Source organism: Pteropus medius, unplaced genomic scaffold (genome assembly GCF_902729225.1).
Source record: "Pteropus medius unplaced genomic scaffold, Ma_sr-lr_union100, whole genome shotgun sequence".
NCBI classification, from domain to species: Eukaryota; Metazoa; Chordata; class Mammalia; order Chiroptera; family Pteropodidae; genus Pteropus; species Pteropus medius.
Window position 1 is genome coordinate 1,713,504 of NW_024347793.1, and position 15,077 is coordinate 1,728,580.

General features: G+C 52.3%; 1 protein-coding gene across 1 annotated transcript in view; it reads left to right on the forward strand.

Annotated features, from left to right (window-relative positions):
- Nucleotides 1-11,428, forward strand: part of ACSBG2 (acyl-CoA synthetase bubblegum family member 2) — a 20,965-nt gene extending 9,537 nt beyond the window's left edge. The window contains exons 6-12 of the mRNA XM_039878554.1: nt 2,649-2,825; nt 4,619-4,800; nt 4,909-5,142; nt 7,963-8,180; nt 10,154-10,293; nt 10,385-10,631; nt 11,087-11,428. Coding sequence (XP_039734488.1) covers nt 2,649-2,825; nt 4,619-4,800; nt 4,909-5,142; nt 7,963-8,180; nt 10,154-10,293; nt 10,385-10,631; nt 11,087-11,160 — 1,272 coding nt within the window. The 3' untranslated portion in view covers nt 11,161-11,428. The remainder of the gene's footprint in view (nt 1-2,648; nt 2,826-4,618; nt 4,801-4,908; nt 5,143-7,962; nt 8,181-10,153; nt 10,294-10,384; nt 10,632-11,086) is intronic.
- Nucleotides 11,429-15,077: the final 3,649 nt, after the last annotated feature.

The window sequence follows — 15,077 nt, forward strand, 5'->3', positions numbered from 1 at the left end:
TCTCTCTTTCTCTCTCTCTCCCTCCCTCCCTTCCTTCTTTTCTTCCTTCCTTCCTTCCTTTCGCTGTTTTTCTCACACTGTCATATTATATAGTCATTTGTTTATCATGAACTCAGCTCCTTCAGGGCAGGGATTATCTGTCCTGTTCACTGCTATGTGTCCAGTGCCTGGCACACAGGAGGTCCACCTTTGTGGAATGCATGAATGACAGGCATCTCGCCAGCATTTTTAGTCCTTGTGGCTTCATGTCTGGTGAGATATTCTCCTAGCATTGGGGTGACAAGTAAAACCCTCGAGCCAGGCTTCCTGGGTTTGAATCCTGGCTCTTTCGCCTGTCAGCCATGCGTCTGGGACAAGCTCCTTAACTCCTCTAGGCCTCAGTTGCCCCACCTGTAAGATGGAGACAAGAATGGTGTCTACTCGTAAGAGTTGCCGTGAAGGTTAAGTTATTCCACATACTGTGTCAGTTAGCTATTGCTGCGTAACAAACCATTCTAGAGCTTAGCGACTTAAAACGCCACCAGCGTCTTATATCTGGGACTGGAATTTGGGCAGGGGGTTTCTTCTGCCCCATGCAGTGTCACCTGGGCTCACTCGGCTGTACTCAGCTGTTTCCAGGCTGGGTGGGAAGGTCCCAGGACTCCTCACCATGTTTCACGTGGTTTGGGCTTCCTCGCAGCACGGGGGCTCACGGTTGTTAAACTTCTTAACATGGCGACAGCTCCTCCAGAGCAAACGTTCCCTGACCCAAAGGCAGAAGCTGCCGTCTTTGAAGGCTCAGCGTCAGACGTTACAGTGTCGCCCTGCTCCATTCTGTTGGTCACCAAGTCACTGGACCAGCCCCGTGAAAGGAAAGGAAAACGGACCACAGTTACGAATGCGAGGGGTGGCAGAGACTCCACACGTGTAGGTAAAGCGCTTGGCACGAAGCCCCGGCGGTGTTAGCTACCGCTGCTTTGTAAGCCGTCACCCTCTTTCGCAAGAAGCGAGAGCCAGTCCGATATTCCCAACGTCTATCAACAGCTCGACGTTTCTCCCGTTTATAGAGCGCTAACTCTGTACCACACTGAGACGAACACATGTCAACCCCTCACAAACCCCACGACGTAAGTTGTATCATTAATGCCTTCACAGATGTGGAAACTGAGGCTCAGGGAGGGGAGATGACCTGCTCAAGGTCATAGAACAAAGAAGTACCCGCACCGGGGTCTGAACCCAAGAGCGTCTATACTGCTACACATCAGGTCTACACACGCCGAGCCCCTTTCCTCAACGAGAGGGCGCAGGGACTAATCCAGAAGGCTTACTATGGGCCAGGTCCTCTGTATCCGTTACTGCCCCTACTCCCTTTTATTTCTTCATTCATTCATTCATTCATTCATTCATTCGACAAACTTATTGAACACGTACTATGTGCTGGGGATATAGCGTTCAACAAAACTGACTCGATCATGGCCCTTGGAGAGACCGAGAGGGAATGAACAAGTAAAACCGTTCATTCTCCAAAGAGGACGTGCAGACGATCAACAGACACCCGCAAAGGTGCTCAACATCACTAATCATCGGGGAAATGCAAATCAAAACCACCATGAGACACCACCTCCTGTGACAGATAATACCTGTCAGAATGGCCACCACCAATAAATCAAAACCCAAGTGTTGGCAAGGATGTGGAGAAAAGGGAACCCTCATGCACTTTTGGTGGGATTGCAAATTGGTGCAACTGCTATGGAGAACAGTATGGAGGTTCCACAAAAAAATGAAAATTAGAACTGCCATGGGACCCAGGAATTCCACTCTGGACAAATCCAAAGAAAACAAAAACACCCACTTGCAAAGATACATGCACCCCTATGTTCATTGCAGCATTGCTGAAAATAGACAAGATATGGAAGCAACCTAGGTGTCCACCGATAGGGGAACGGAGAAAGAAGATGTGGTTCATATATGTAATATTAGTCAGCCATAAAAAAGAATGAAATCTTGTCATTCTTTGTGACGACGTGGGTGGGCCTAAGGGTATTATGCTCTGTGAGATAAGTCAGACAGAGACAGACAAATACCATAGGATTTCACTTATATAATGTGGATCCTAAAAAAAAAAAAAAAAAATAGGTGAATAAAACAAAACAGAACTAGATCCGTAGATACAGAGAACAGGCTGAGGTACAAGGATGAGAATAAAGAAAAAAATTATCTGAAATAAAATAAAACCATTGGGGTTGTGGTGAGTGATACCCGGAGAATTAGACGAGGGAAACTTCGGTTTGGTGGCATGAGACAGTCTTTCTGCGGCGGCGACATTTAAGCAGAAATTGAACATGCGAGGAAGAGTTGGTCACGGGGCAAGGTGAAGGAATGGCGTTCCACGCAGAGGGAACAGCCAATGCAAAGGCCCTGGGGCCGGGCCCTGCCTGATGTCGGAGGAACTGCACAGAGGCCCCAGATGGCTCGCCAGAGGTATGAACCGGTGAGAGATACAGATTGTAAAGCTATGGATGCGCTAAAACTTTACAACATCGTATGCACTGGAGAAAGAAAAACATTAATATGCTAATTGTTGGCTCTTCGTAGCGTTTGTTAAAGGACAGCCCCCCACCCCGCGAGGATGAGGCGCCCTGGGTCACAGCCCCCCGCTTGTGTTCCAGATCACGTGGACGGCCGGGGCGGTGTCCAGGGACTGCGGCTTCTCTCACGCCCGAGAAAAGCAGGAGGTGTTGGTCAGCTACCTCCCCCTCAGCCACATTGCGGCCCAGATGCTGGATGTCTGGGTGCACATGAAGATCGGGGCCGTCATGTACTTCGCTCAACCAGATGCTCTCAAGGTGAGGCCAAGGGCAGCGGCGAGGGCACTTCCCAGGGCTCCCTTCTGTCCCTGTCATGTTCCACTTAGCAGCGCCGGCAACAGCGGATCGCATGCATTCAGGATTATCTTTACCCGAGTCGGGGAATCCATGTGTGTAGACTGTACACTGAAAAACGCAAGACTACGATGTGAATGGTATTGAAAGCAGAATATTATTAGGTGATGATATGGCGTGTGTGTGTGTGTGTGTATTGTTTAAAGTCTAGTATTCCCAACTCAGCTCAAAAAAAAAAAAAAAAAATCCTTAACTTAATCACATCTGCAAAGTCTCTGCTGCCATAAAAGATAACAATTCAGGAAGTTAGAAGAAGGACATCTTGGGGGCAGGGGGCATGACTCTGCCTTCCACACTCTATCCAACAGGCTGTCTGAGGGCCTTTGTAATTCCTTCTAGAAGGTTCCTTCTCCTGTTTTTGTGTGGCTGAGGACTCTCTGTCATTTAGTTCTCTGCTTAAATTTCTCCAGAGACCTTCTCACGTCCCCAAAGCTCAGCGTCTGAGATGTAGTAGCCACTCGATGCTTTCCTTTCTGGCTAAATACGTAACGGATGTACATACATTCACTGACTGTCTTCCAAAGTGGCTGCACCGTTTCACGTTGCCACCAGATGCGCATGAGAGTTCTCATTTCTCCTCCCCGTCACTCACACGTCATCGTTTCATTATTATTATTGTCGTGACCATTTGCCATCCTGGCGGATGTGAAGTCATTGTAATTGTCATTTCCCTAATGACTAATCATCGTGAGCAAGTTTTCATTCGCTTATTGGCCATTCGTGTGTCTTCTCTGGGAAAATGTCTGTTCGAATCTTTTGCCCATTTAAAAATGTGGTTGCGTATCTTGTGGGGTTTTAAGGGTTCTTTATTCATTCTGGATATAAATCCTTTATCAAGTATATGATTTGCAAACACTTTCTCCCAGCTCTGAGGCTTGTCTGTTCGTTTTGATTCTGATCAAGTACAACTTATTATTTTTTTCTTTCATGGCTTTGCTGTCATAAGTAAGAAATTTTTGCCCAAGCTCATGGAGATTGCTTCTGTGTTCTTCAAGAAGGCTTTTCGTTTTAGCTCTTACATTTAGGTCTGTGATTCGTTTTGAGTTTCTTTTTGTGTTTGGCGAGAAGGAAGTCTCTAAGCTGAGCTCTTATTTTAACCTCCAGTGTTTTGGATGTGGATAGCCTTTCGCCAGTCAGTTTGCACTTTTATTGAATGTCAGTTGATCACAAATGCTAAGAGCCATCTCTGGGTTTCTATTCCATTCCGTTGATCTATGCGTCTGTCCTTATGCCGAAACCACACTGACTTGGTTTTTCTGGTTTATGGTAGGATGACTACTTTGTCCCAGTTTGCCTGAGACTTTGCCAGTTTTATAACTGAAAATCCGGCATTCCAGGAACTCCTTCGGTTCTGGGCAAACCAGGATGGTTGATCACCCTACTTTATAATAAATTTCAAAACCAGGTAGTAATTCTTCCTATTTTGTTCTTTTCCAAAATCGCTTTGACTGTTCTAGGCCCTCTGTATTTCCATATAAAATGCAAGATCATCTCGTCAGTTTGTGTAAACGAGCCTGTCTGGATTTTGATTGGGATTGCATTAAACCTAGAGATCGATTTTGTGGGGGAGAACCTTACATCTGTTTCAATTGGCCAGGAGAAGGTTCTCCTGGGCTGAGCTGGGTGGCTGGGAGAGATGAACATCTCGGGGCCTTGGAAGGTAGAAGGGGTGGCTAACAAGGCTCTGTCCCATGCAGGGCACCTTGGTCGATACTCTGCAGGAGGTAAAGCCTACCATCTTTTTGGGGGTGCCCCGAATTTGGGAGAAGATGCAAGAGAGGATAAAGGAAAATGGCACCAGAGACTCACAGTTGAAGAAGAAGGTGTTTTCATGGGCAAGAGCTATTGGCTTAAAGATCAATAAAAAAAAGATGCTGGGGTAGGTGGAGGGTGCAGCGGGGCCGGGCAGGGAGGGTGGTGGGTAAGGGGCTCAGCCTTCTCCGCCTGGGACCCATGGTCACAGAGCCCTCCCTGGCGCTGTTCACAGGATATATGAGACCCCCGTGACCTACCAGTTAGCGAAGGCGCTCGTGTTCAGCAAAGTCAGGAGCGCCCTGGGCCTCGAACGCTGCCGCTTCCTCATGAGCGGGGCCGGGTTCCTCGGCCCAGACACCTCCGAGTTCTTTCTGAGCCTGGACATCCCTGTGGGTGAGATGTACGGTTTAAGCGAAAGCTCAGGACCTCACACTGCACACAGCTGGGAAAACTACAGGATCCTAAGGTACTGACCTCCCGGACAGACCCCCGGTCCTCCAGAGACACGGTGCCCAGGGGAGGAAGACAGGAAGGTGGGCGGGCCTTGGCCCGAGGTGAATCTTGACTTGGTGGCACCAGAATGATCCCTGTTCTCCAGCCCCGGAGCCCCAAATCCTCATGACCGCGGGAAGCCCTGGCTTGTTGGGAAATCTGCCGACGGGGAAGGGTTCTCCGAACTTTCCATGGCCGCCCCTGATTGCCTGCAGACAGCCCACCCTGGCCTGCCCACCCCAGGTTCACTTCCTGGGACCTCAGACCCTTCATCTCCACGATGCTCCATCTCAGACACGCCACAGGCCCTCTCTGGCTTCTCCCAAGCTCCGCTCACCCCAGGCTGCGGGATTGAACCCCATGATACTGAAACAGTAAGAACACCAAACGCAGGTTCCACTCTGAGACTGAGAGCCTTCCAGTCGTCTCTCTCTCTGACCCCTTCCCTGCCGCCACGTTGCAAGTCCGGCTTGTCACTCATGCTCGGCCAGGTTCCGAATGCCTCTGAACTCAGCAAAAACCCAGTTCAACCTTCCTGATCTGGCAAAATCATCGCTGCCTTTCCCTTCGCCTTAGCGCCTCTCCCTTTCCACTCCGTAAAACCAGCTGAGGCCCGTTTTCCGCCAGATCAAATGTCCACGGGCGTTTTTCCAAAACCAAAGAGTGGTCCTTCCCTAGAGAGAAGTGACACTGTCCCAACCCTTGAGGAAAGGTAAAAATTCCAGCTTGTATCTTTAACTCTTTTTTTTTTTTCAATACACATTTCAAAAACAAATCGGAAGGGATGACGTGGTGAGGTGGAGGTGCCCTCTCGCCTGCTCCCCACCTCCCGTTCTGGCCCACTTCGCTGGGGCTGCGGTAGCACAGTGCCGCACGCTGGACGACAGAAATTTATCTCCTCACAATTCTGGGGACTAGAAGTCCGAGATCAAGGTGTTGGCCGGGTGGTTCCTTCTGAACTGGTGAGAGGGGTATCTAGGAGCATCCGATGGAAATCGCTTATCGCAGAGCCTGGCACAGGGACATGCTCACCGCAGGCCCCTCTCCCAGCCTCCGGGGCTGCTGGCACTCTCTGGCGGCCCCTGGCTTGTAGGAGCATCGCCCTGATCACTGCCTTCGTCTTCTCGTGCTGTCCTCCCTGTGCCCTGTGTGTCTGTGCCCACATCTCCCCTCTCCTAGGAGGACTCCAGTCATACTGGCTTTGGGTCTTAAAAGACCTCGTCTTAATGTAACCAATTACACGTGCAGTGACCCTGTTTCCAAATAAGCTCGCATTCTGACGTCCCAGGAGTTAGGACGACGAAGCATGAATGGGGTGGGGGCGGACACAGTCCAACCCACAGCACCCTCGACAGGCAAAATGGGCACATCGCGTTCTCTCAAATTAACCTGGCGTAAGCGGTGCTCTTATCCCAAGCGAGGGCATTTCCCATGTAAAAATAGACATAAAAGTCATTCTCTCTGAACTATTTATTACTTGCTATCTGGAGCTCAGGAACCGAAAAAACTCAGATGACATAATATCCTTCACTGTCTGGGTTTGTAATACAAACTTCCACTCAGCCTCGACTCCCACCACCCAAGCTCAGGCTCAAGCAGGTTTGGTTAGTAAGGAATTCTTGCAGAGAATGTTCCCTATGAGTGCGAACAGCTGTTTCATTTTTAACAGCTGCATAGTATTCCACGGGGTGGATATATTATAATTTATTCGAGTGGTCCCTTTCTTGTCGGATATTTAGGGCTTTTTCGCTCCATCGTTTGTGACCACAAACAACGCTAAAGGGAATGCTTTGTATGTACACCGTATATGTGGCTGAATCCATTGGTGGGAAGTGGTGTTCTATGACAGCTTTCGGCAACATTCCTTTATAATAACCGAAGTTGAAAAAAATCCTTCCATGCATTTAAAAACCATTTGTATTTCTTTCTCTTTGATCTGTCCACATCCCCCGCCCTTTTTAAAAACTAGATTATCGGTCCCTTTATTATTGGTTTGGTGGCACTCTTTACATATTAGGAAAATCAGCCCTTTGTTTTTGAAATGAGTCGCAAATAGTTTACCCCTAGGTGTATCATTGGTGTTTGGTTTTGGTCAAGGTGTCTTTGCTGTGCAGAAGTATTTTTATCTTTACATGGCTGAGTGTATCAATCTTTCCTTTACACCCTCTGGGTTCCTAGAAAGGCCTTCGATGGGGAAGTCATCGAGAGGCTCTTTGGAAGTTCTGAGCGTGCCTCTTTCCTCTCGCTAACTGTGGGAATCCCTACGATTAGCCCTGAAACCACTGGCCCATCTAAGTTCTGATGGAAGAGATCTCATCCAAGCAATAAGAAAATACTTTCTTTTCTGCCTCCTAAAACCTCCCTCCCAAATGCCGTCTCTAGGAAAAGAGGTCTTGTAAGAATGCGGATTTCAGGTAGTGCTATTCCATCTTAAGGAAGTAACTTTAACATCTAGAGAGATCGCGGTTGGTTGTCTTACTTAAAAATCAGCTTTTCCTGGTCACTGCGTGTAGGTTTATCTGTCTGTTTTCTAAAAGATGAGGGGTTGTGCACTTCTTAAGCCAGAGGCACTATGTCCTTCTCTGACTGATGTCAAACTTGAAGCCTGCAACTCTGCTGGGTGTCCCGGTTCACTGGCCCCTCCATTTGGCAAACACCTCCGCATAGCCCGGGTCCCAGAGAGGGTGGAAGGAGCAGGCGCAGTGTCAGGAGCCCGGGCCGCAGACCCAGGCCGACCTGTGCGGGAGACTTTGTCTCTCTGAGCCTCGGTGTCCCCTCTCCCGTTCCTTGGCAGCTGCGGAAAAATCCTAAGTGGGTGTAAAAATATGCTGTACCAGCAGAACAGCGATGGCACCGGGGAGGTGTGCATCTGGGGCCGGCACGTGTTCATGGGCTACCTGGAAAGGGAGCAGGATACCATGGAGGTCATCGACGAGGAAGGCTGGCTGCACAGCGGGGACTTGGGCCACATGGACAGCCAGGGTTTCCTCTTCATCTCTGGCCGTGTCAAAGGTACGGGGACTGGGCTCTGCCAGCCTCCTGCGAGCCGGCGGGTGGAACGCTTAGAGGCCGGGCGCACGTGCACGGGCGCAAGCCCGCGGCTCCCGGCCTGGGGGCCCAGCCCCGGGGTACGGTCACCCTGGTCCGCACAGCCTGGCTTGTCCTCGGGCTCAGCATTCGGCCCTCAGCAGGACGGGTGGGAGGACAGCCGTCCCAACACCGAAACCCGGTTCCTCCGCTGCAACCTGCGGACGACAGTCTGCAGATTGCACGACTAAATGCGGACGAAGTGGAAGGGCGTGGAACAGGGCCCGCCGGCCTCTGCGAAGGGCCCGACCGCAAACACCTTCGGGTTCGAGGACATGTGTTCTCGGCCACGGCTACTCGCTGGGCAGGTGTAGTAAAAGCAGCCGCAGACGACGCCAAGATGGGTAGATGTCGCCGTGTGCCAGTATGAGGGTCACGTGATTTTCATGTGTCGCAAATATTGTTATTCTTTGGGCTTCTTTCCAACCACTTGAAATGTAAAGACCAGTTTTGGCTTGCGGCCACACGAAAACAAGCAGAAGCCTGAATTTGGCTACAGTCTGCCCCCTCTGAAGCAGACAGAACATCTGGCACTGAGCCCGACAGAGGGAGTAACTATTCGATAAGGGGGCCACGTCAGCGTTATGTCCGTGATAAGCAACGGGAAGCCCTTCTGAAACAGGTTTGAGTGAACAACGGAAACTGGTTTCACAAACTGTGAAGTCCCAGCGGTCTTGCTTTAGGCCAAAGCGACGGCGGGAGGAGCCTCTTTAACCTTCTCTTGATGAGCTCTCTCCTGCGTTGGAGCCGTTCTCAAAGAGGCTTTTCCCAGTTGATGACAAGGTGGCCGCCAACGGTCTAGGCTTCTCCTAACTCCCAAGGGAAAGAGCATGTTGTTCCTGATAGTTTCAGCACAAGTTTTGGTCTTGGCCCTCCCTCATTGGGTCTCATCTCAGAATGAATCACTGTAGGTCAGCGGTCCCCAACCTCTGTGGCACCAGGGACCAGTGCTCCTGTGAGAATCTAACGCCTGAGGATCTGAGGCGGAGCTGAGGCGGCGATGCCAGTGCTGGGGAGCGGCTGCAGATACAGATGAAGCTTCGCTGGCCCGCCGCTCACCTCCTGCTGCACGGCCCGGTTCCTAACAGGCCACTGACCGGTACCAGTACTGGTCCCCAGCCAGGGGTTGAAGACGGAATGTGCCGATTGGTCAGACTTGGTCACATGCTCACCCTGCAGTCCACCTGCCCAAAGCACATACAGATGGAGAGTAGCTCCCTAAGGAAACGCCAGGGGGCGTTTATTCAAAGCGGGAGTTGCTGGGCAGAGAACCCCACGGATGTCCATTAGGTGATCATATCATTACTGTGGCTATGACCACCTCAGGAAAGGTGACGGCAAGATCACGGGATGAGATGGAGAGAGTCTGGGTGGATGGGACAGGAAGTGGCAAGCATCTCGGGAGGAAAGGACAAGTGAAGAATGTGCCTGGGGCAGCAGGAGGAGCTCTTGGAGAATTTTAGAGGCTGGGAGGAGAAAGCGATACAATTTTTTTAGACTGTGCCAAAATTAAGGATGGGACACATAATTTCAGAGTAACCCTGGACTTAGGTTCTTTTGGGGTTACCAAGTGATGGAAAATCAGGGGACAGAGAGACAGGGTGTGGCCAGAGGCATGTCACTATTTTCCGAGCAAGGCGTATTGGAGGGCCTGGACCGGGGCGTGGGGGACCGAGCTGATAAGACACTGTGCTGGTGGAATGCGCCGGTGACTCTGGGTCTGTGGCTTGGCGAAGGGCACGGTGGGAGTCCTGGCCATGGGCAGGGGTCCTCCTCCGCTTCTGGGATTTTCTAAGTGAGTGGTTGTCCATGCCGACATCTGTCCCCTCTGATCCTCGGGAAGGCAGAGGTTTCGTCTTATCGTAGTCGAACCCACCCCAAGCCGGGTTTTATTCCAGAAATCATCATCACAGCCAGCGGCGAGAACGTGTCCCCTGGCCCCATCGAGAACATGATTAAGAAGAAGATCCCCATCCTCAGTCACGCCATGTTGGTGGGAGATAAGGCGAAGTTTCTGAGTATCCTGCTGACGCTGAAGGTAATGGGGTCCACGGCGCACCCCGCGGGTCCTCGGGGCTGGCCGGGGCACACGTGCGTGTCGGTGTGGTGACAGGGGTGTCCCGGGGCAGTGTGAGATGGACTCGATAACCGGAGAGCCGTTGGACAAACTGAACTCGGAGGCCATCAAGTTCTGCCAGAGCGTGGGCAGCCAGGCGACCACCGTGACTGAGATCGTGGTGCAGCACGACCTCCGGGTCTACGCGGCCATCCAGAGGGGCATCGATGCTGCGAACCAGGAGGCCAACTCCGGCACACACAGGGTTCAGAAGTGGGTCATCTTGGAGAAGGACTTTTCCATCTGGGGTGGAGAGCTGGGTGAGTGGTGGGAGAGCCAGTGGCCTTGGCACTTGGAGGCTGGTCCCTGGCTAGTGTCCAGGGCCACATGGGCTCTGAGGAGTCATTCCCTTTTCTGAGGGTCAGAGGGTCTGCGGGACCAGCTGGGGATCGGGAGAGGGACGCTGCCACCTCCAGCCGCCTGGTGCCTGGCTCTCCCCAAGCACATGCACACGGACACCCACAACGTCCCTTCTCCCCTGGGCTCTGCTGGGACAGCCCCTCCGCCCGGGGATCAAAGCCCAGCTCCTGACCATGGCCCTGTGGCTCCCTCTCCTCCGACTCTCCTGGCACTTACTCCTCCCCACCGAGGAAAGGCGGTGCACCCAGGAAGTGGGCCCCGGCCCCAGCCGTGGGAGCCTGTCGCCTGGTCACACACGGGGATGTGGCCTTGCAGTTGATCTCCACTACCGGACTCGTTTCTCCTTTCTTGACAGGTCCAACAACAAAGATGAAGAGATACTTCATAACCCAGAAATACAAAAAGCAAATTGAAAACTTCTACCAGTGACTTCACTGCGAGCCACTCTCGGCTGCCCTGCTGGTGAGACCGGCCGCGCCTCGAGCGAGTCCAGCCCAGGCGGTCCCTCGTGTGGCAGGTAGGTCCACGAGCAGAGCTGCGGCGGCCACACGCACACGTGCGCACGCCTTCGGTCACCGTGGTCCTGGGTAGTGTCCGGCCTCGGCTCTCGCTGTCTCTGCCAGGGTCGCGCAGGGCACGCGAGCTCCTTCATGGTCGGCCGCCCACATCGTTAGCTGTTATTCTGGCCTTTTCCACTTGTCGCTGAGAGGGAGCAGAGCAATCTTCCCCTCCAGGACCAGAGCTGTTTGTTAGACGCCCAGATGTTTCACTGTGGCCTCTCTGGAGAAAGCCGCTTGCCAGAAACTTGGCTGGGGGGAGCACTACCTGCCAGGAACCCCGAGAATGAAGCGTGGTGGCCCGTCACAGATGGCAAGGGACGGAGACTTGTGTTCCTGCCCAGCCCTCCTTCCCCCCAAGTCTTGTCCTTAGGGAGCCCCCGTGACACCGCGAGTCACTAGACGTGGTGCAGGCAGAGAGCAGAACACGCCGTCACATCGTCAGTCATCCTTGGGGCCACCTGTAACCCTGTGACGGTCGCGTCTTTCTCTTGACACCCCAGCCAGCATATGCGTATGCGTTTACGGGGGCTGTGGTAGCACAAGGCCACGGGCCAGGGGCTCATACGACAGGGCCACGGGCTGGGGGCTCGGACACTAGGAAAGCTTTTTCTTGCGGTTCTGAGGCCGGAAGTCTGAGATCAAGGTGTCAGCCGGGTTGGCTCCTTGGATGCCATCTTCTCTGTGTCCAGATTTCCCCCTTTTATAAGGACACAGGTCATACCGGCCAGGCCCACCCTCCGGACCTCATTTCAACGTGATCACCTCTGCAGAGATCCGTGTCTCTAAGTCCTTCGTGTTCTGCGGCACGGGGTGGGGTCAGGACTTCAACATGCGGCCCCGGGGGAGGGGACGCGGCACAGCCCGTCACTCCACCGCCATCCGTTTCCTTCCCTCCGTCGCTACCTGGTGCAGGTCCTCACACCCTCGGCCCTCAGCCCAGCAGCCAGCGCATTCATCGCTCCGCATCTCGTGAAAGATTTCTAATTTCACTTTGCAGTTGCCTAAGAAACCATAGATACTGATGAGGGGTTGGGAGATGGGCCCTCCGCGCTTGTGCTGGCCGGTGTGGCAGCCACCGGCCACAGTGTGGCACGTCGGAATCGAGGTATGTGTATGTGGAAAATACACACTGGGTTGTGAAGGCTTAGAATATAAAGTATCTAATCAATATTTTTAAATATTTGTTACATGTTGAAATGATAATAGTTTGGATATCCTGGGTTACATAAATTACATACTATTTCAATCAATTTCATCAGTTCCTTCTTTGTGGCTAAAGGAAAATTTTAAAGTGTACGGGTGGGTCATGCAGTATTTTCCTTGGACAGTGCTGAGGGGTCCGATTTTCTAACTCATAAACGCATCAGTTCATTTAGAAACATTTTCATTTTAGGGCCGCTGCAGGGTCTCGGAGAGTGTCCCAAGGCCCCCGCGTGGTGGTGACTTGCTTCCCCTCTCTCCGGCCCCCTGCGGGAGCTCCCCACCTGCCCGTGCTGCGTCCTGCTGAGCGAGGGCTGTCCCCTCTGCCTTTCAGGAGCCGGCTTCCCTCCGGACCAGTCCCTCGACGATCGACGATCGATCGATTGCTCGTGCATTGAAGCGGTGCTCCGCTGGGACCGGCCACGCCTTTCGAAGCGATAGGGTGTCACAGATCTCAGTCCCGATGAACTTCGGCGTCATCCCTTCCAAGCGGACGCTTATGGCAGGTCTATGCAGAACGGCTTGGTGTAGAAGGCAGGCCTGAGCTGTGGCTTCCAACTGGATTTTGTTCTCTCCAGAGGCCCGACCGAGACATCGGAGAGAAAAGCATCCACAAGTTTAAGAACCGGGCCCGAACCGGCATGCCTCCCGGGGGCAGACTGGAAACCCTAACACTGGGCCCCGATACCAAAGCCACCTGTCCTGGGCCCCGGCCGTTGGCCAGACGCAAACGTTTCGTCTTTTGTTGAGAAGCTCAGACTCTGAAATCAGCTCAAATTCTGGCTATAGCTGTGTGTGAGTTCAACCTTCTGAGCCTCGGGGTGTTTTTATCTGTGGAAACAGACGCCCCTCGCACAGGGTGGCTGTGAAGTTCCACCGATGGCAGACGGAGTGTGGCCTCGGATGCCTCAAAGCCCCCGGTACACGTTAGCGGTCGCCATCAAAGCACCGTCGGTCCTGGTCAACGGCGAGGGCTTTGACAAATTCCCTCTCCGGGGATGAGTTTTGCTGGTGTCACAAGGTCCAGAATAACAGCAGTTTAAAGAAAAGAGACGTTTTTGGCTCTTTCACCCAACGGCCCGTGTGTCGGCAGAGCAAAGTGGATGCGGAAAACCCATGGTCCACTGGCCGCTAAGAGTGTGGGTGGGGGCAGCCGGGGAGGGGACACCCCCGGGCCAGGGGAGGGCAGCACATCAAGACAGGAGGACGAACCTCGTGTCCCTTAAGGTCCTGGACACCCAGCAGCAGCCCAGGGCCCCTTTTAGTTTTAAAACGTACAATTGGAAGTAGGTCAGAAATGCATTGAGCCATTCTTGTGAAAAAAATTAATTTGGTGCAGGTAAGGCTTATGCTGGTCACGTTCTATGGCCCCGCCCATCTACCTGGCAGGTGTCTATTTTTTATTAGGTAAGTCCCGTTACTCCTCTTTGCGGGTTCCATGTCTGCAAGCTGGCCTGCTTGCTAAGAATTATCTGCAACCCAAAACCCACACCCCCGGAGCCTGTGACCATTTGCGGACATGTCCAAGCCGTGAACGGATTGGAGCGCCCCACACCCACGTTCCCAGCTGAGGTCAGACAAGGCAATGCCCTGCCTTCCTCCTTCAGCTCATACTGTAAGTGCATGTCCTTTTAGAGGTCTACTTAGTGCCTTTTTTTTTTACATTTTTGTTGGTGATTTTGCTGTTGAAAATTGCTCCCGAGCAGGGCTACCGTGCTGTCTCGTGTTCCTGAGTGCAAGAAGGCTGTGGCGTGCCTTATGGAAAAACGTTAGGCAAGCTTAGTTCAGGTGCGAATTCTAATGTTAATGAATCGACAGCACATACTAGATAAGGTGTCTTTCAACGGAAACAGACACAATACGAGGTGATGCATTGATCGGTTGATAAAAATGTCGTGACCAGAGGCTGCCAGGGACCTGTTTCTCCTGAGAGCTGTGGTTCTGTATCTGCCACTTCAGTGCTGATAGCAAGTTTATGGAACATCGCTACCACAAACAGCAAGACCGACTGTATATAAATATACCTGTGTCGCTCTAAGAAAAATATATGTATGCATGTGTGCGGTAGAGAGGGGAGGATTTATTTTTACATATAAAAAATATAAAAGAGACGTCTTCTCTTCCAGGCGGGGGCAGTCAGCACAGTGGTTGAGGATGTGGGGTGGGGGCATGGCGGGCGGCTGCAGGGAGGAGCAGGCAGCAGGCTTGGTGGCCGCGGGCATGAGGCGGTGAGGGAGACAGAGCAGCGGCAGGCCGAGATGGCAGGGTGGCTGGGAGGCTGGATGCCTTGAGCAAATAAGTAAATATGTTGCAGGAAATAGAAGCTGAGTTTCTTACTGCCGGAGAAGAAATTTAGGAGAATTAAATTAGAACTGGAGGTACTGGACAAATTCATAACACAGGTACAGATATATAGACATGCGTTATACAAAGTGTCTATACATTTGTGTGCGTGCACTCCCATACACATTTACACATATACACACGTATGTATGCACATTTCCTAGTTCGGTCTGCTCAGGGGCCCTGGACGCAGTGACACGCGGTGGCAGCGAGCACACTGGACACCCAGATCTCAGGTCTTGG